Source organism: Centroberyx affinis, unplaced genomic scaffold, assembly GCF_046629955.1.
Source record: "Centroberyx affinis isolate AG114_WGS23_722 - 3 ecotype Tasmania unplaced genomic scaffold, CSIRO-AGI_Caff_v1 ptg005234l_1, whole genome shotgun sequence".
Lineage (NCBI taxonomy): Eukaryota > Metazoa > Chordata > Actinopteri > Beryciformes > Berycidae > Centroberyx > Centroberyx affinis.
Window position 1 is genome coordinate 14,273 of NW_027282607.1, and position 21,085 is coordinate 35,357.

Here is a 21,085-nt window from a genome sequence, read left to right on the forward strand (position 1 = left end):
CCTAAGAGTGTCATTCTGAGGCCGAGATGGTAGACCTCAATTAAAGACTTGCGTGGTGCCGGAGCAGGAAATGATGGAGGTGGCTTCTGACCCTGGCCGCCCGGACGACCTCAAGTTTGACGTCCAACCCTCTGGAAGACTTTGTACTGCGTGTGAGGTCCCCGGAGCCGTCCCCGTGACGCGTCACCGCCCGACTGACAAAATTGAATCCTTGTGCACTCAGTGTACTTGGCGTCCGAAGGCAGGATTCTTGATTTTAAGTGTCTCTGGTTTGTTTGTGTGTAAACGGAGTCGTCCTAGGCCAAAAGTGCTTCATATACCACGTATTTGTCGTTCAGTCAGGCTTTGTCCGGCTCTGTCAAAGGACTTGATTTGATTTGACTTTGGATTGGATGATTGGATTTGACTTTCAAAGGTTAATAACCATCATCTATAAGCTCTTATCCGTTCTAAAAGTCGTATTTAGTTGGTAAAATAGACAATAAATAGTCAAAATAGTCATAGTCTGTTTTTTTTTGGTTTTGTACTCCATCAACCAATGGCCAGTGGATGAAAAAGTTAGTTTCCTGTCATGTTTATAGGTAGGTAACCAAACTCTTTCATGTACTTTGTACTTACTGATGTACTTATTTAAGGTAGTATGGTTTAAGGCAGTGGTTCCCAACCCAGTCCTCAAGGACCCCCTGTCCTGCAAGTTTTTATTCCATCTTTACTCTTGCACACCTGATCCCAATGGGGCCTACACACTTTCATGCTGCTCTGTTCAGGTAGATCTGTCTCTACCAATCAGCATTAAGACCTTAACTGGATCAGGGGCGCAAGAGTAGAGCTGGAACCAATACTTGCAGGAAAAGGGGTCCTTGAGGACTGGGTTGGGAAACACTGGTTTAAGGTAATGATTCGTAACCAGAAGGTCTCGGGTTTGAGGTTTAATCTTGTTATGCTTACCAGAAGGGCCAGCATCCTCATGCACTTTTATATCTAATAGCCTGTAATATTTTCACTAGGTCCTTGTTGAAGTGCCATGTCTGAAAAACCTGTGGTAGTAACCTTTATAGTAAGCTACTGCTGCTGCTGATGCTAGTTTTCACTGCAGTTGCATTGGAAGATTTGAGTTTTCCATTTCACTATAAGTCAAATAGCTTGTGGAAGCGTTTGGCTAGCTAGCAGAAGATTCATTTCAAGTTCCCTGGTTTCCTGATAAGGTAAGTCGTGTCGTTTTATAACATTAGATTTTAGGTTTCGCATAATTTTGGTTGGAATTCTTCATTGGAAGTGGGTTTAATCCTTTGTTGAGGATGTAAAGTAGTATAGGGCAGTGGTTCTCAACGTGGGGTCCGGGGACGACCAGGGGTCCTTGAGGGAGTTCCCCCAGCAAAATTATGAAGTTTTAAACAGCATTTCATTTACAAGAAGTTAGAGAATGTATAAGAATGACTATTTTGATCATAGTGGCACTGTTATCTCTCTACCTACAATACAGATAGTCATGGAATTCTGGACAAAATCATATCTAACAAGAAAAATATTCTCAGATTTGGGTCTGAGAGACAAAATCTCATCAAAAAGGGGTCTGTGGCTCTAATGTGGACTAAACTAGTGGTCCTTGATATGGAAAAGGTTGAGAATCACTGATATAGGGTGTAAAGTAGGCCTTCGTAAGTGTATTGTGTCATTAGTATATCATTTTGGAGTTAGGGTTAAGGTTAGGGTTACATACTTTAGGGCTGTCATTTGCATGTCATTTCATGATTTTAATGATAACATTTACATAACATGAAATTATGACATGTAAGCAGGGCTCGATGAACGGACAATGTGTTCCAAACAGATGGAGATTCTATCCAGAGTAAAAATCCAATATTGCAATATTCCTCAACCTTTAAAAACAAGGTCAAATGTACAGTTTTAACAATTCATGGAAGAACAGGGAGACTAAACTTAACTTGGTGATTTTATTATGATTTTATATTTATTGTTCTATTTGCAGGTGGCTTTCCAAAACTTGAAAATGTGGCAATGGCTGGTTTTGTGTGTTTTTGTTTGCAAGTGTTCAGCCTGATCACCATCAGCTGTCATGTTTTCCTGCTCAAGGCGCTATAGAAATAAAGTTGACTTGACCACCTACTCTGTCTCTCTAATCCATAAGGGATGCATTGGAAACACACACACACATACAGCTGTGGGCTAGTAGCTGCTACTGCTTGCTCACCACAACAGTGCTTACAGCAGACCGCGACATTACCATGCTAATAAGACACATAAGATCAGCCACAACACACACACACACACACACACACACACACGTGTGCACACACACACACAGATGTGGGCCAGAGGCTGAGCTCCCAGAGGAAATGAGACATGCAGCTACTGTCACTTTGTGGTAACAGGGATGGAGCAGAGAGAGAGTGAGAGAGAGAGAGAGAGAGAGAGAGAGACGGGGGGGGGGGGGGGGGGGGGGGGGGGGGGGGGGAACAGGAGGGAAGAAAGAGAGCTGGCAGAAGACAGTGGAAACTCTGAGCAATATCAGGTGTTTCTGTTATTTCTCGATCCTGACAGCTTCACACACACACACACACACACACACACACACACACACACACACACACACACACCAGTAACAGTAGCAGCAAACAAACTTGTGAATACCAGGCTGACTAAATGAAGCGCTCCTTATATTTGCTTCAACTTTATTTAAAGGATTCTACTGACAGGGAGTATGGTTGACATCTCTCTTGATGAGACAGTGTGGATTAGCTGAAACTGCTTCAGCATCATATTTTCTATTATGTCATGCTGCATTTTAAAATTTAATTTGCTCCAGGCTTGGCAGCCAATCACCACCTAGTTCCTCTTTGGGGATATCTAGCTCTTCTAAACTTTTTTGTGCAGATGTCATTAGTTAGTAGAAACATTTTCAGCTTTAATTTGTCACACTTCTGGACAACTTTGTTCGCATGCTGCTTCTTGCCAGGGAATTGGGAGCTTATATGTGTGTGTGTGTGTGTGTGTGTGTGTGTGTGTGTGTGTGTCTTCCTCTGGTTTGCCCGCTCCATCATTACCACAGCCAGTGTTTTAAAAAAAAAAAAAAGGAGGCCCTGGCGTTTTTTTATAAAGCCGTCTCAAATCGTCTTTCACGGCCCTGAGAGAGGGGGGACAAAGCGCTCGGAGGCCGACGTTCAAAACAAAAAACTTTTATTTCAATCTTTTCTCTAAATCTATATTGATCCCCTCGGCTACGCGCGATCCGCCGGGCAGCGATGGGTGAGCCAAAAACCGCCGCTTTGTCTCAGTTAAAAGCATTCAAAGTGAGAGAAGTCAAGGAGGGGGTTTGTCGTGCGAGCGTAAATATCACTTCTGGTAAACATTAATATGCTGCGTTATGCATTATGTAGATATTTTCTGTTCATTTCTTTGCGTCAGTGTGTTCTGATGGTATTTTGCACACCCTCGTGATGCTGCATTTCATATATTTTCATACTTTTCACTCGTATAGTTATACTTAACGCATTCCAGTGTTGTGTTTTTGCTCTTTTTCTTATATTCTATTTTTCTTTGCTGTTTTCCTGCCACTGGGATCAACATTAAAAATTAATCTAATCTTATTTACCATGCAATGGAAAACAAAACTTGCTGCTTGACAGACAGTAGTGAGTCTTTCAGTCATTTGACATCCACGGTTTATTTGTTAAGTGATGCAGCATCTTTTCAACATTTTACCAGTGGTGGAAGAAGTACTGAGACGTTTTACTTCAGTAAAAGTAGCAATACAACAATGTAAAGATACTCCATTACAAGTAAAAGTCCTGCATTCAAAATCTTACTTAAGTAAAAGTACATAAGTATCGGCAGCAAAATGTACTTAGAGTATCAAAGTAAACGTACTCATTATGCAAACTGTCCCCATTTAGAGAGTTATATTTTTCATAAATTATTGGAATATTAATACTGATTTATTGGCATACATGTACATGTAAGCAGCATTTTAAAGTTGTCAACGTGAAGCAAATCTTAACAATTTAGCTATACTTTTGGGTAGTCTAATCTATAACAATGCTATTTTATAGTTATTTTATAAAGATGATCAAATGTTGTAGAAAATATTGATCTGAAAAGTAACTAGTAACTATAGCTGTGAAATAAATGTAATGGAGTAAAAAGTACAATATTAAGTACAAAGTGGCATAAATTGGAAATACTCAAGTAAAGTACAAGTACCTCAAAACTGTACTTAAGTACAGTACTTGAGTAAATGTACTTAGTTACTTTCCACCACTGCATTTTACATATAGGTTATTATTGGGAATCATTGGGAAGTATGGCCCAAAACAAGCAGTGTGGTGTTAGAGTGACTTCTCAGTTTAACTGGATGGTTATGGAAACAAGACACAGTCAAGAAGCCTGCCTATTGAAACAAGGTGCTGGGCCTTAACCAGGGGAAATTCCACCATATACACCTCCCTGCTCTCTAAACTCCACCTCTCTCTCTCTCTCTCTCACACACACACACACACACACATGCAGATACCATATGGCTCCACAGTGTAATTGAATGGCGCTACGCACGGTCAATCTGCATAATCACACAACAAAGCAGCCGTTTTCTGTGTGTGTGTGTGTGTGTGTGTATGCGCAGAGAAAGCAACACATCAGTCAAAGCAGCCAACACTCGCACACGCGCACACACACACACACTCGCTCACTTCTTTTGAAAGGAGGGGGTCTGTGCGGTAACTTCAGAGGGTTTTTTTTTTTTTTTTTCCACTGTGGAGGGGGTGGGGTGGGAGTGACGAGGTTGCAGAGGGGGAGTCAGATTTCTTTAAAAAGACTTGAAAACAGACGGAGAAAAAAGGAAAGAGAGAGAGAGAGAGAGAGAGAGAGAGAGAGAGGGAGAGATCTCCATTCCTTCACTGTTCAGAGAGAAAGTCTTCAGTCTCTGGGCCGGTCATTTATCATTCTCTCTCTCCCTCTCTCTCTCTCTCTTCTCTTTTCGTGAAGGTAAAATGTTGGACGCTGTTCAGTTTCCAGCTGCATCGCAGGCTCACGTCACACACACACACACACACACACACACACACACACACACACACACACACACACAATTCTCACAAACATTGCTCTTGTTTGATGTTGAGGTTGATCACTGAATGAGTTACTCTCATAAAATACAATCCAAACATCCAAGTACAATACATGTACACGACATAGCCAATAACAGCTGACATATTGCTTATCATGCTATATACTGACATATTAGAAATTAATTGTTATGGGACATGAAGCCCAACTGTGTTAAGATAACTGATAACTGGATTTAAGACATTTGAAAACACTGTAAGGCTTTAAATTCAGTTAATAGGCTACATTGTAAGATTTTTCAGATTTTTTAATATTAAAATATAATATTGATCCAATTAGGCAGTTTTGTATCGAGCATGGTGGAGAACTAATTAAATTATTGATAGAATGCAGCTTACAGGGGCTATAAAGTGCAATAGTTAATCAGATATATTTTGAAAGCTGAGATTACATATTCTATAATTCTAAAATTCAAAACAGGAAACCCTACTTATTTAAGACTCCAGTCCATTGCTGCAGTGTTGAAACACTGTCACAGCACTGCTGGCTTTGTTTATGTTTTGTTTATGTCATAATATCATAAATTGGCCATTATTATTATTACTATTATGGTTTTTAATGAAGAGTTTTAGTGTTCTATGGTCTAAATGCTGCTTCAGAAGCTTTTCCACCCTGACAAGAATACAATACAGAATACTTGAAATTTTCTGGCATGAAAATGGTCAAATTTAAAGACTATCTATTGACTATCGGCAGCTTCAGGTCAAAAATATCTGTATTGGCCATCAAAAGGTCAATGGCTATTTGAACCCAGACATGGGATTTACATGTATTCCATAGTTGTAAAAGGTTACACTCGGTTATTAAAACTTTTTCTTCAAACTTAAACTAGGCTGTGAATACGCACATTTTAGCCTTCATACATGTATAATAACATTGGGCAACATCAGCCAGCACACACACACACACACACACACACACACACACACACACACAAAAACAGGCAGATGCACAATGCAAACGTCTTCACACCCAGAAGCAATTTCTTTTCAACAAGAGAAAAAAAGGCTGAAAAGTGAGAAAAAAAAAAAGCCCTTTGAGATGGGTCCTTTCACCCTGACAGAGAGAGAGAGAGAGAGGGAGGGAGAGAGAGAGAGAGAGAGAGAGGGAGAGAGAGAGAGAGAGAGAGAGGGAGCAACCTCCCCCTTTCAATTGGTAAGCATTCAGCCAGAAAGCCCAGGCATTCACATTTCTGTTATTTCTTTCTCTTTTCTTCTCTCTCTCTCTCTCTCTCTCTCTCGCCCTCTCTTTCTCCGTCCCTCTCTCTCTCTCTCTCTCTCCGTTGTGAAAACAAGGTAAACACTGCTGAACCGGTCCAGCTCCGCAGACAGCACAACAACCACCGAATCACAGCGAGGACAAACCAAAACAACGACGCAACAAAATCTGAAAAAAAAACAACAACAACAACAACAAAGACGCCATGCAATGAGACGCAACGAGAGCAGAAACAGAGAAAAGACAAACGGAGCAGATCAAAAGATGACACAGAAGAAGAGGGACAAAGTGAAGAGAGAATAAAAAAAAAGAGGAAAAGCATTATTAATGAGCAGTCTGTGATGAAGAGAGGCGGTTGGTGTTATTCGCAGTGGAGTGGAGTGGAGGGAGGGAGGGAGGGAGGAGGAGAATGGAGGACGCCCGCGTTAGGAGGAGCTGTAGGAGTCTTGGTGAAAGAAGGGGAAGGGCAACGAGGAAAAAACCAACCCCCCTCCTCCTCCTCCTCCTCCTCCTCCTCACCTCCCTTCATCCTCCTCTGCAGGGACCTCCTGGGCTCAAAAGCATTTTTTTCTTACAGCCTCAATTCAAATTGTTTCAAATTCAGTTTTTTTTTTTTTGGGGGCACTGATCTACACACACTAACCCATAATGGGGATGCGCATTAAAGCTGCTATATGCACATTTTTCACATTAAAATACCAAGAAATACATAGGATACGTTCTACATACGAACTACACACACACATACACACACACACACACACAAAAGACTAATACTCAGCAATTTGACTTCAGCAACAGTTGGCAGTGTATAAAGTGGTTAAAATAAAATATGAATGTGTCAGTGGAAAAAATTTATCAGACCAAACCAGACAAGACCAGACCAAACCAAACCAGACCAGATCAGACCAAACCAGATCAGACCCAAACTAAACCAAACCAAACTAGACCAGACCGGACCAGAATATATAACACCAACACAATGGTAGAGGAAAAAGGAGCGTGCGTCTATCCAGGTATTATATAACTCTACATTCCTCTGCTAGGCTCGCTATTAAACGCACGCACGCACAATCTCTCCATTTTCCCTTTCTACGTTCCACTGGTCTCGCTCTCCTTCCCAGCTGAGACTGAGCGGGTGAAGCGGTTTTCGGCACTGAATTACCTGTTAGAGCAGACGGGCAGAGAGAGAGAGACACAGACTGGAAGAAATACGACAGTCTTTCTCTCTCATCACACTTTTCCACGTTTTTCAAACTGCCCGTGCCTTTTTTACGTCAAAGGTGCTATGTGTAGCATTTGTAAACATCAATATATCATTGTCAAATTAATTGTGAAACAAATGAGACCATGTCGGAGAGGATCGGTCGCCTCGATCTCACACCCAGCGGCATTGTTAGTGATAGTGTTTCTCCAAATGAAGACCACATTTTCCATAAACCCCCGTTGCTTCCTGCCCCTCCCCCCTCCCCGAAGAGGATAAACGTGTTGGAAGTGATTTCACTCCTTCCGCCATCCGCCATGACCAGAAACTCTGAAAGCCTTGGCCCTGTTTGTGCCGTAAAGCAATCTCCCTCTGTGCCATAAAGCATCTTAGCAGCTTTTCCACCAAATGCAAAACGGTGGCACACAATGTAAAATGCAGTGCAGAGACTGCCATAGGTCTCGTTCATGGTCTCGTTTGTTTATGGCAACATAAACAAACAAGTAGGTGTTACAGTGTTTGACAGTTGGGTATCATCAGCATATAGTGATAGCTACTACAGTCTTTTTTATCAGCACATAATGCATTGGAGGCAGCACTTTGTCTATGAAAAAGCGGAATAGTGTGAACTAGGGCTGAACGATTTTGAAAAAATATCTAATTGCGATTATTTTGGCTGATATGATTTGCGATATTAGAGGGAATGATCATTTTTACATCACTATTCTCATTTTCATTGAATTTTTTTTTTAAAATGATTATGGTGTGATTTTTGCGGGGATCTGTACCAAACAAAGATGTTTTCTTAAGTCTGTAGAATATGATGTGTAGGCCAGGACATCTCTGCAGCACCACAATATTTCATTTCAAATGCTATTTTGACACATTTCACCTTTAACAAATATTGCGCCTCCTGCGATTTGAAAATTGCAGTAGGCCATATTGCGATTTCGATAAAATGTTGATTAATTGTTCAGCCCTAGTGTGAACATGCCCTTATGAGACTGTGACTGATAGGCCCAAAACCAGCATTAGCTTGTTGTTGAGACAGTTGGTGGACCTACCTCTATCTTGTCAGTCTTGGCATCTCCCCAGTACAGTTTCCCTGCGGTGTGGTCTATAGCCAGCCCATTGGGCCAACCCAGAGAGCTGTTCAGCAGAACCACCCGGTCCGACCCGTCCAGGTTGGCCCGCTCGATCTTCGGACGCTCGCCCCAGTCCGTCCAGTACATGAAGCTGGGAGAAAGAGGCGGGAACAAAGTGAGAAAGAAAAAGAAAAGGAGGAAGGTTATTTCATGTGAAAATTAGTGTCTGGGAACGCTTCATTGATCGGACACCGTGAGAGAGAATTTCTACACGTGTCAAAATGTCACCTGGATGTTTCTAAATACATTTTGGAGACATGTCATCATCACTGGAGACATGTGTAACCATTCTACACAGTCTCTGAAAAGTATGGAATCATAGGGAAATCATACGTGACACATTTGCTAAGCTCATTTTGTGACGGAGGCAGTGATTCCAGACTTTTTATGCAAACGGTTAAATTGTTAAACTCTCATTTCCAATGCAATATACTGTATAATTAAGGCACAGTGTTACAACAATACACACACACTTACCCATTAACAGGGTCCAGGACGATAGCTCTGGGTTCATCCAGGTTTTCAGAGATCAGGATTTTCCGGAAGGTTCCATTTAGCCTGGTTACCTAGCGTACCAAACGACACAGTTCAATATTAAAACCCCTCGGAGCACATTTTATTCCCCCCGACCCAATTTGTTCACCCGCACTTTTTTTCTTTTGTTGACTGGGATGCCTTTTGTTTCCTAATTAAGCATCACTCCATCTTGCTGTGTGTTTTTTGCCATGTTAGCTGGCACGGGAATGAGCTGCCAACCGCAGCCTTTCAGAGTGAACCATAGAGGCCTGAGAGGGACTAACATTTGTCAAACAGTACAAAGCGACGCATGACCATTCAATGAACCAAGATGTGAAATTCACATACAAAGTGTACTCCTATCCGTCATTTTATCCTATCCTATTCTTATCTTAGTGTCTCCATCTATTTTGTGAATGAACTGGATTTTTAAAGACCAATCCCAATATTTTTGGATTGAAGCTGCCAATAGCTGATATCTTGGGCTAATATTGAATATATTTATATTTGACCATTTTCATGCGCTGAACTTTATTCTTGTCAGGGTGGAAAAGCTTCTGAAACAGCATGCCATGGGACACTAAAACTATCCACTGGGGAAAACATAATAATAACTAGAAAAGGCAAAATTTTCTGAAGAAAATTTAAAGTGTGCTTGCCGTCCGAGCAACAGTCACTTTGAGCTGGTCTTTGCTAGAGTGCTGCTAAATTGCGGGTAGGGTTTCGCCGGTGGTCGCTAGGGTGTTTCTAGGTGATTGCTGGGCTTTTGCTAGGTGGTTGCTAGGGTGTCACTGGTGGTTGCTAGGGTGCTAGGGAACAAAGAGAATCCAAGGAAAAAAGAATTGTGTTTCCACGGTTTACAGTCACAATCATTTAAAATGTAACAGGCTTCTGTAGCGCCCCCATTTGGCGAAATGACACCCAATTTTACAGGTTGGCTGAGACATGATATGTGCACAATTGTACCAAATTTGGATGGGATAGCATAATGCGTTCATGAGTTATACCAATTTTTAAAACATAGGCCCCGCCCACAACATTTGACCAAACTTTGGAAGCCAATAACATCATAACGGTACGGAATATCAAAAAACAAATCGACACATTTGTGCAGGACGGTCCAGATATGAGATAATTCAAAATGGCGGAAAATCTAGTTAGGCGGAAACGGGAATGGCCTATATGGTTAGATGCGTAATGACCCAATAAACCATATAATTGTGTGGAATCTGACCAAAATGTCTCATTAGAATCAGGTTAAGAGCTTCCCATAGGCAACCGGTCAATTCTACAATAAATATGGAATCAATCAAACAGCATCATATCCGTCATATCAGAGGTGAACCACACTGAGCATGTATCAAGCTAACTCCACTTTAAACCGACTGACGTACCTCGATCCGGTCCGTGCCGGTGTCGGTCCAGTACAGGTTCCTGGCCACCCAGTCCACCGCGATGCCGTCCGGGTGGTTGACCTCCGTGGTGACCAGCGTCATGGCGTCGCTGCCGTCGATGCGGGACCGCCGGATGGCCTTCACCTCGTCGTCCGTCCAGTAGACGTAGCCCTCCACCGGGTCGTAGTCTATGGCTATGGCGTGGCGGATGTCATCCACCTGCGAGTGCGCGGAATAGAATATGAAATAGAGTATGACGGGACAAGGTAGAGGTGTGTGTGTGTGTGTGTTACTGTGTACCTGTAGTACTATGTCGGTGAAGTCCGGCAGGTCCAGCGAGATTCTCCTCAGGTCGGTCCGCCGGGCCAAAAGCAAAACCTGCTCTGCCCCTGGACGAGAGAGAGAAATAACATAAGGAAGAAGTTAGTAAGAGTTGATTTTTCTGTGACAGTTATTTGGAGTAAACCTAAATGGATGATTGCATTTTTTTGTGGAAAAAAAAAATGCTGATGGTGATATAGCTTATTCACAATAGGTTAACAGATAAAAACAGATGAACCATTTTCATATCAAGGACCCTAATTTAGTACACATTGGGGCCATGGACCCCCCGTTTGATGAGATTTTGTCTCTCAAACCCAAATCTGAGAATATTTTTATTTTTAGATATGATTTTGTCCAGAATTCCATGACTATCTGTATTATAGGTAGAGAGATAACAGAGAAACTATGATCAAAACAGTCTTTCTACTACATTCTCTAATTGTGTTAACTTCTAGTGAATTAAATAATGGTGAAGTTTAACAGTTGATCAATTTGCTGGGGACCCCCTGGAACCCCCTCAAGGACCCCTGGTGGCCCCCGGACCCCGCGTTGAGAACCACTGAGATAGAGAACAGTGTGGTAGGTTCGGGCCTAATAAAACAGAAGATCGTTCATCCCGCGTAGCCAAGGCTCCTCCACTAAACAATAGGCCTAGGTGTTATGAATTTCACCGCGTTTCAGCATTTTCCATGTCTGGAGAAAACTTTTCCTCCCGCTGGAAAAATGTCATATGGCACCAAAGCTCACGTCATTACATAAAATATGGATATCAGGGCAGCTTCATTCGCCAATTCGAGAAGGAGTGCTTGGGAGCTGGATCACCGCCGATCCCCCTACTACAGAAAATATCGATGCGTCTCCGGTGAAATTTTTTTTTTTAGGCCCGAGCTCTCGCCGCCTCCTCCTCCCGGCTCCAACCGGTCGGGAAACAAAAGGGCCCCCGGCGTCCTGGGGGGATCCTCCACCTTGTTTGGCTGTTGGCTCCGGGTTTAAAAGAGGAGCCAAACTCACCTCCTGGGAGACAATTAACTGTTTTTTTCTTGCTCTCTCACACCTCCGTCTCACTCTAAGATCTCAAATTTATAGCACATTTACAGCAGTTCAAAGTGCCTTTCTCTCTCTCTCTCTCTCTCTCTGTCTCCCTTTTCTTTCTCTCACAATGCAATTCACTTACTGTATTGTCACGGCTGTGATAATGTACAGCAGAGACAACAGAGCTGAGATGTTATTTGGTATGAAGACAAGACTAGTACTACTCTCTTTTTACATAAACTTTTTTTTAATTTAGCCTTTATTTCACCAGTAAAGTCCCATTGTGATTCAAATTCCTAACATAAAAACAAATTGAGAACATGTAGTTCTGCAAATAATGTTCACAACCAATCAGAAGCTGGCATCCATCGGCCCCCCCGGCGCCAATCAGATGTGACATTCAGAGCGGTCCCGTCGTTAGCTAAACGACTGGAGTGAGGGAGGACTAAATGAAGGGAAAGAAGGAAGGAGGGAAGGCGTCTGTGCTTCCAGTCTTCTCCTCGCTTGACTTCACTTGAGAAACAAGTCGTTAAAGACCCCCCGACACACACACACACACACACACACACACACACACTGCTGCTGCTGCCACCGCAATAACAAACGCCTTCAATTTAACCAGCCAAGCACAACAAATTAGAAACATGGACGCTTGCTCATTTTCACACACACACACACACACACACAAAAACAGGAGGCTGATACAATAGAGTATTGTTGTGTTGATTGTCAACAGTGGCTAAGTGATTGGATTGGATGGCATCCTTCATTCAAACTAACGCACACACACACACACACACACACACAACCACAGTGTTGTGTTTTTTGTGGCGGCAGCAGAATAAGGCTCTATTGTTTTATGATCGTGGGAATCAATATGGCGGGTCCCGGTCAGTTTGTGTCCCGCAAACTGCTAGGAGAGTGCATGTCATTTTTTTTTTTTTTACTTGTGTGTGTGTGTGTGATGTAGTGTGTCATCGGATCGGTGTTAACCGGGATCCGTACCGGGCTTGCACGTCTTCCCGTCCGGTTTGAGCTGGACCCCGGTGGGACAGGCGCAGCTGTAGAAGGGCTGGACGGGAGAGAGCAGGCAGAGGTGGCTGCAGCCTCCGTTGCTCTCGCTGCAGGGGGTCTGGACTGCGGGGAGAGAGAGCGAGAGAGAGAGAGAGAGAATGGGAGAATGAAGGAGAAAATATGATTAGCTTGAGAAAAGACCAAAATCGGTCCCCATATGCAGGTCTGACCCTAATATACGCGTTCACGCTTACTGTAAGGCTGTCTCTGTGGTCCCAGGACCTGGATGTCCATAGGGGAATAAATCCCGCTCAGGATCTCTCTGGTTTTGTCCCCGCTGTGCTTGTTGCAGGCGTGGATGGAGCGCGTCTGCCAGTCCGTCCAGTACAGGGTCTCTTCGGACAGGGTCAGCGCGAACGGGTGGGTCAGGGTTCCCTCCACCACCGTTTCACTGGGGAGAAAACAAACGCACCTTCAGAATGGAAGGGAGGAGGCCTGTGTTTGGGCGTGGGAGAGTCCTATTGGTAACACTTTGCATGAGGTGTTCATTCAACTAATCTACCTAAACTATTCTGAATAAACTATTTTCATCTATCAGCCTATTTTGAATAAGTGTGAATAAGCTGTTTTTGAGCATCCTTCTATTCCAGTATTATAACTTATTATTATGTTATTTGATTGAGGATTGTTATATAATGCTCAGTATATTACATGATTGGATAAATAAATAGACGCAACCTGTTCCAGTAATTGTTAGTAAGTTAGTTAGGGTTAGTTAATGCTTAATAAACATTAACTAACCCTTAATTAACAGTTAACTAATGTGTCTGGTAATCATTTACTAAAGGTGTTCATATTAACTAAGGTATTAATTTATACATTATTTAATAGTAATCTTTATAAACGATTAAATAATGTATAAATTAATACCTTAGTTAACATGAACACCATTAGTAAATTACACATTAGTTAACTGTTAATTAAGGGTTAGTTAATGATTATTAGACATTAACTAACCCTTATTAATCATTAACTAACCCTTAACTTAGTGACCCTTATTGTAAAGTGTTACCCACTCATTCATTCAAATAATCTACCTAAACTATTGTGAATAAACTATTTTCATCTATCAACCTATTTTGAATAAGTGTGAATAAGCTGTTTTTGAGCATCCTTCTATTCCAATATTATAACTTATTATTATGTGATTTGATTGAGGATTGTTATATAATGCTCAGAATATTACATGATTGGATGAATAAATAAACCTGTTCCGGTAATTGTTTTCTATAAAAGGCTGATTAATAGGCTTAATAGACTCTTCAGTTTGTCACTGGCTTTTCTGCCAGAGGGCCGAGTTCTCCTCAACCACCGCCTCACTGGAGGGGAAGAAAACAAACGCACCCTAAGTTCATTTGCATATGTGGGAATATGAAAAACGAAAGAAACTGTGGTTGGCACTGTGGATTACGTTAAATTGAAGGCGGAAAAAAAAAACGGGGAAAAAAAACATGAAGGTGTGTGTGTGAGTGTAATTCCTTTTCAGGGTTAAAACACATTTTAGAAACACATGCAGGCACACACACACACACACACACACGCATACACAATTGGACACAGGATCAAAGCAGGCTTGTGTTTAGAATATCAATACAGCAGAAACTTGCTTTCATCAATCATGATTTCAGTCCTCTCTCTCTCTCTCTCTCTCTCTCTGTGTGTGTGTGTGCTGTAACAGCATAGGAGAGCCAACAGTGGTTAAGGTAAAAAAAACATTAACTAAATCCAGATTTCACTGCTCTGTTCAGTTTGTTTTGTGTGCATGTGTGGAAGTGTGCGTGGGTGTGTAGCTGTTAAAAAAAACATACAAATTATTTCATTACTCAAAGCTGTCAGGCACAGATGAAAGGCCTCTCATTCTTGATAGAGAGATAGATAGATAGATAGATAGATAGATAGATAGATAGATAGATAGATAGATAGATAGATAGATAGATAGATAGATAGATAGATTCTACTGTTGCCTTCATTGGAAGACTGTCCGGATAAACGGCCAAAATGTAAAATGGCAGGAGAACCGCTGAGAGGATGATGGATGAACGCTGGACGGATAAAAAGAGAGAATGATAGGACTGGGAGAGAGAGGGATGATGGATGGACCGAAGGAGGGAAGGAAAGAGTGTTTGAGCGGAGTAGAGGGAGACGCTTTGGGAGTGTGTGTGCGGAGCGGAGAGTGTGTGTTTTGACTGGGGCCTCCGCACCACAGCTCTGTTTGTGTTGGACAGGCTCTGTCATACTCTCTCTCTCTATCGCTCTCTCCATTCCTCTTTTTGCCGTCTCGCTCTGTCTGCGTGCCTATTTTTCTCCTCCCCTCCTCCCTTTCTCGGCTGGAACTGGAGTTGAACAGGGCGAAAACTTGAAGTAGTTCATGCTGATCTTCGGCGGAGGGGGGGGGGGTCGGTAGGGGGTCCCCGCGTGTGTGTGTGTGTGTGTGTGTGTGTGTGTGTCTGTAAGACCCATAAGCCTAGTGAGCTCCCAACCAATCATATGGTGTGTGACCGTTTTCTCAAAATTTGTGATGCAATTTACAGAGTTTTTGTTTCTTTTTTTGCAGTAAAAAGGAACTTCTGGAACTACTCTCTCTCTCTCTCTCTCTCTCTCTCTCTCTCTGTCTCTCTCTCTCTCTCACACACACACACACACAGCTCCATACCGTGCAGAGCCGTCCAGGTTCGCCCTGTGGATGAAACTGAGCTTGGCGTCTGCCCAGTACAACTTCTGCTCCACCAAATCAATGGTGAGACCGTTGGGCCAGTATATATCCACCTCCACTATCACTTTCCTGTTGGAAACAGAGAAACACACAGCGAGTGAAGAGACAGAAGATAATCTCATGTTTCATTTGGAGCTCATTGGAATAACAAACGGTTTGGCAAACGGCAGATAAAAACCATGGGATAAAATAACTGTAGCCTCTTATGATTTGGAAATTGAAGTTTCTCGATTACTTGTGCAGCCCTAATCTAATTAAAAGGAAGTAAAAGTTGGATCAGTGTGAAAATGTAACTTCAACTATAAACATCTGTAAATTATCTTCTAAATCAACGTGGGGTCCGGGGACCACCAGGGGTCCTTGAGGGGGTTCCAGGGGGTCCCCAGCAATTTGAGAAGGTCACCATTATTTCATTTACAAGAAATTTACAAGAAAAGAGATGTAGAAATGACTGTTTTGATCATTATTTCACTGTTATGGCTCTACCTACAATACAGATAATCATGGAATTCTGGGCAAAATATTCTCAGATTTGGGTCTGAGACACAAAATCTCATCAAATGGGGGTCCGTGGCCCTAATGTGGACTGAATGAGGGGTCCTTGATATGAAAAAGGTTGAGAATCACTGTTCTAAATCGTCTTAGCTGTGCATCTTCGCACAACTCCCATAATCCTCTTGTGGTATGTAAATGAATGCTGATGACGTCACAACACACATCTTGGTTCGTCATATATGAGTGTGTGTGGCCTGCTGTCCTACAGTGATGTATGGTGAAATCTTTCTATGATGCAAGACAACACATACTCTATGTTTGCTGACGATACTGTATTCTCCATGGAAGACATGAAGGCAGTTGATCAGCTGAGCTCATATTCAAATAAATGACTGTTAATACAATTTCACCTCGTCTTCCACATGTAGGAAATGCTCCATGACTAAGTGTCCAAGTGTGATATAAATACATCAGTGGGGTAATCTAACAGTTGAAAAGTGGACTTTGTTGGTGCTACAAGGATTCTGCAGGACAATGACAGACGTGCATGTACTGAGGATGCTATGAACACAGGGGGAAAACACATGGAAAGTAGATCTGCTGAAGGGTTCAATGGTAACAGTACCTGTTGCTGCCGTCCATGCCGGCTCGCTCTATCCTGGGCTCCTCACCCCAGTCTGTCCAGTACATGTAGCTGGAAACACAACAGGAAGAGAGACAGCACATTAGTACATTACATTATACAAATATAAGAGCATTTTTTAAGACACTAAGTAGGATTTTTACTCTCCCATGGCACAAGATTGACTGAATGATTACTTTATTTAACTATATTCTAGATCAGTGGTTCTCAACGTGGGGTCCGGGGACCACCAGGGGTCCTTGAGGGGGTTCCAGGGGGTCCCCCGCAAATTGATGAATTGTTAAAATTCATTATTTCATTTACAAGAAGTTAACACATTTAAAGAATGTAGAAGAATGACTGTCTTGATCATAGCTTCACTGTTATCTCTCTACCTACAATACAGATAGTCATGGAATTCTGGACAAAATCATATCTGACAATAAAAATATTCTCAGATTTGAGTCCAAGAGACAGGCTTCGTGGCGCTAATGTGGACTAAAGTAGGGGTCCTTGATATGAAAAAGGTTGAGAATCACTGCTCTAGACCTTTAGGCCTTGAGCTTCGAGATGCAAGTCAACATACAGTGTGGTATGTGATAAACTATTAATTTCCACATACGCTGGTGTGTAAAACAGATCAATTCGAATAATTCCCAGTGATGGTGGGAGCATGAGGGGAGAGAGGGAAGAAATGGCAGAGGGAGGAAAGAGAAATAGAGAAAGAGATCCTGGAAGGCTGCATGCCTCTCTGCTGTTTCTCCTGCATCGTAACTGCTGCTAGGAGACACGATAAACAAAACCTTTCTACCCATCTACCCATCTTTTTGCCTTTTTTCTTTCCATTTCGTTCTCTCCCGTCTTTGTAATTCCTTCCAAATTTCTAGTCATTCTTTCACAATGCTGTTTTTCTATCTCTTTCCCCCCCCGTCTTCAGTGTTTGTTTGTGTATATATCTGTAAAAAAAAACAAAAAAAAAACACAGTATCCAGACGAGGTGAGCTTGAACCTGCGTCGTCTACAGTACAGATCTGGGTCTTAGCCCGCTAATCCACTGGCTCGGCTCTGGTTGAGGAAAATCAACAGTGACATATTGATGTGAAGCACAATGAATCACCCTGTCACACAACCAATATTGGCTTATTAAATGCTGTGGCTGTGTGTGCGTGTGCGTGTGTGTGTGTGTGTACTGACACAGTTGCAGAATGACAGACGGGTCTGCATTCCTTTGGCCAGTGATGTAGAAACAACAATTATAGACCAAGAAACCAAAGAGAGGAGAAGAAGAGAGAAAAAGACAAACGGTGGGGGCAGAGCTGTAGATTTCTTCTTTGTCTTCTGTGTAATGAATTCCCCTTGTGTTTACATTATTTGGCAATATTGTTCATGCAGCATTCATGCCAACAACGCATACTAAACTGAACTGCACTGACTTGACTAGACTTGACTGGAACTGAACTCCCATGAACTGGACTGACTTGACTTCGCTTGATCTGGCTAGACTTGAATTGAACTGATTTGGCTTACATTAACTTGACTTGAATTGACCTGAAGTGACTTGATTTGAACTGAACTGACTTGACTTAAATTGACTTAACTTCACTTGACTTGAATTAAACGAACTTGAACAAGAAATAAATGCTTGTTGCACACTCAGTCCGCCTTTTTTTTTTTCTTCTCCATAACTTATGCATGGAAATACATAAGAGTGAATGACCTGAATTGACCTGAACTGACATAAATTGACTTGAACAGAATGGAATGAGATGACTTATCATCTATTTAACTGTAGGTACCACAGAACGGCCTTGTTGTGTCTCGGAAGCCAAGGTTACCAAAAAGCACAAAGCCTGCTCGGATGCCAACTCCCCCGCTACCTCCCCACTCTCCCACCTCTCTCTCACCTATACCATCTTTCCCTCTCTCTCTCTCTCTCTCTCTCTTCATACCCTAAGCGGTACACGTCGCCTCTCCTCTCCCCCCCCCCCCCCGCTCTTCCCCTGCACACGCGTCACAGTTCAGCTAGCGAGCGGGCCGAACAGAGGATGCAGGCTACTCTAAACAGAGACACACCCTGTGGTTATCGTAATCTGTCTAAATGTTAGCCGGACATATTTGTAATCTAACCTTCCTTAGAGCTGACAGGGTGTTTCGGGGCTGCTCGAGACAACTGTTTACACTATAAGCTGGGCCCGTAATGCTGAAGCAACAGCAGGCGAAGGGAGTGTTTTATTGCGGTTTGCGGGAAGGGATTTCGGTGACTTTAGCCTGGTTTCAGGCCGCTGGGCTACAGGCCTCCATAAAGCCGTCCACTTGGAATGACTAAGTGGGTCATCGGACTCTAACCTTCAACCTCCAGTCAAAGTGCGGCGTCTTGTGCAAAAGCTGTGGCTCTTCCAGGGAGAACACACTCCGTAAAAACTCCAGGCTTTATACAAACCCTTATACAAACTACCAGAACACAATCATAAGACTTCAGACTTCAGATTCTCCTGGAGGTGTTCAACTAAATCACTTAAGAGTTTAATATGTAGAAGCGTTGGCTGTTGTTTCCTGGTGTTAATCAGTGACTACAGACAGGCACGCTGGTCTGCAGTTCACATCCAGTGTGAGTCATTTTTCACCGCTGAAAAAAACAACAGCATAGAAACCGTTCCCGCTATACTCGATTCAAACGAGACTAAATCTATCCTCAGCGCTAAATCTATCATCGAAGAAGCCCAAGGTTTTGCTGAGGCACACTGTTTCCACCGACACACACACACACACACACACACACACACACACACACACACTAGGTATCCAGCAAGTCGAAGAGTACGGGAGCAGGGAGGTCAGCGCGAGGTTAAAACCACAGAGGCAGGAAACTCTGTGGAGCAGCACGCCATCTCTTCCGCTCTCTCTCGACCTTCCAATTCAATTTATTTTGTATTAAACTGCGGCTAAGTTGTTCTTTAACCCTCCTTTTACCTCCTGTCTCCATCTCCACCTCTCTCCCTCTCTCTCTCTTACATATATACCCACTGTCCCAAAGGAAGCGTGCCTGAAGTATGGGCTATAAATATGCAAGGGGTACCGGGGCTTCCTCACACAGACAAAGACACATCTGTATCAGTGGAAAAAGTCAGTGTCATCCACCTCTGATATGAGGGGTATGATGCAGTTTGATTGATTACATATTTGTTGTAGAATTGATCAATACACTGGTTGTCTGTGGGAAGCCCTGAATTGATTCTAATGCAACAACTTGACTGGATTCCACACAAGTATAAAAATGTTTTGGAAACACTAAATCCTTGTAAACTCATATCCATCAAACCCTAGTGTAAGAGTGTGTGTGTGTGTGTAGTAGTAGTGATATTTTTTCTTTTACCGGTGAGCGGGGTTGAGAGCGATCGCCCGGGGCTGGTCCAGGTCCAGCCAGAAGAGGACCTTCCTGGAGGTGCCGTCCAGGTTGGCCACTTCGATCCGATTGGTCTCCGAGTCGGTCCAGTAGAGCTTCCTGCCCAGCCAGTCGCAGGCCAGCCCGTCGGGGCTGTCCAGTCCCGACACCACCACGGTCTGTCCGGTTCCCAGAGCCTCTTTAAGAGCTGCGGGGGGGGGGGGGGAATGAATGGCAGAGAATGAATGAATTAACAGAGAATGAATGGGAAAATCTGTAGCACTAAATAAGAAAATAGGATCTAGATCAACAAAAGCTCCCTATTGGATTACTAGGAGCTGACACTGCTGTTCTATTGAAGGCTATGTGACCAAACCGGATGTTCCAGTGGGTCTGTTTGATGCAACAGTCAGTAAAGGAGAGAGTAAGCAGGCGGCCTTACAGTTGGACGACTGGTTCCAGTGGGTCTGCTTGATGGCCTCCTCGCTGACGTCCGTCCAGAAGATCAGGCCCTCGGAGTACAGGAAGTCCACCGCCGCCGCGTCCTCCAGGTCGCTGACGACGACGGCCGACTCGCCGCGCGCGCCCTCCGCGTCCACCAGTCGGACGTCCCGGCGGTTGGCGAAGAGGAGGAGCGGCGAGCCTGGGGGGGAAGGGAAGCGGGAGGAGGCGTTCAGAGGTCACATCGGAAAACGGGGAAACGGCGAGGGAACGTCCGCGGCTTCGGTCTAAAAACAGGAGCGTCGGCCTTGAAAAGGCTCATATCGGGACGGTTGAAGCTTAGTTTGCAGGGGCGGACTTAGTGATTCGGGGGGCCCTAGGCA

At 43.2% G+C, this 21,085-nt stretch overlaps 1 protein-coding gene across 1 annotated transcript in view; it reads right to left on the bottom strand.

Moving 5' to 3' along the window:
* The window catches only part of lrp5 (low density lipoprotein receptor-related protein 5), a gene marked incomplete at its 3' end in the record, with an annotated part of 46,001 nt that overhangs the window by 14,267 nt on the left and 10,649 nt on the right, over positions 1 to 21,085 (bottom strand). The window contains exons 2-11 of the mRNA XM_071546366.1: positions 20,704 to 20,904; positions 20,253 to 20,469; positions 16,883 to 16,951; positions 15,703 to 15,831; positions 13,244 to 13,440; positions 12,981 to 13,112; positions 10,920 to 11,008; positions 10,620 to 10,838; positions 9,187 to 9,275; positions 8,629 to 8,800 (exon numbers count right to left, since the gene is read on the bottom strand). Coding sequence (XP_071402467.1) covers positions 8,629 to 8,800; positions 9,187 to 9,275; positions 10,620 to 10,838; positions 10,920 to 11,008; positions 12,981 to 13,112; positions 13,244 to 13,440; positions 15,703 to 15,831; positions 16,883 to 16,951; positions 20,253 to 20,469; positions 20,704 to 20,904 — 1,514 coding nt within the window. The remainder of the gene's footprint in view (positions 1 to 8,628; positions 8,801 to 9,186; positions 9,276 to 10,619; positions 10,839 to 10,919; positions 11,009 to 12,980; positions 13,113 to 13,243; positions 13,441 to 15,702; positions 15,832 to 16,882; positions 16,952 to 20,252; positions 20,470 to 20,703; positions 20,905 to 21,085) is intronic.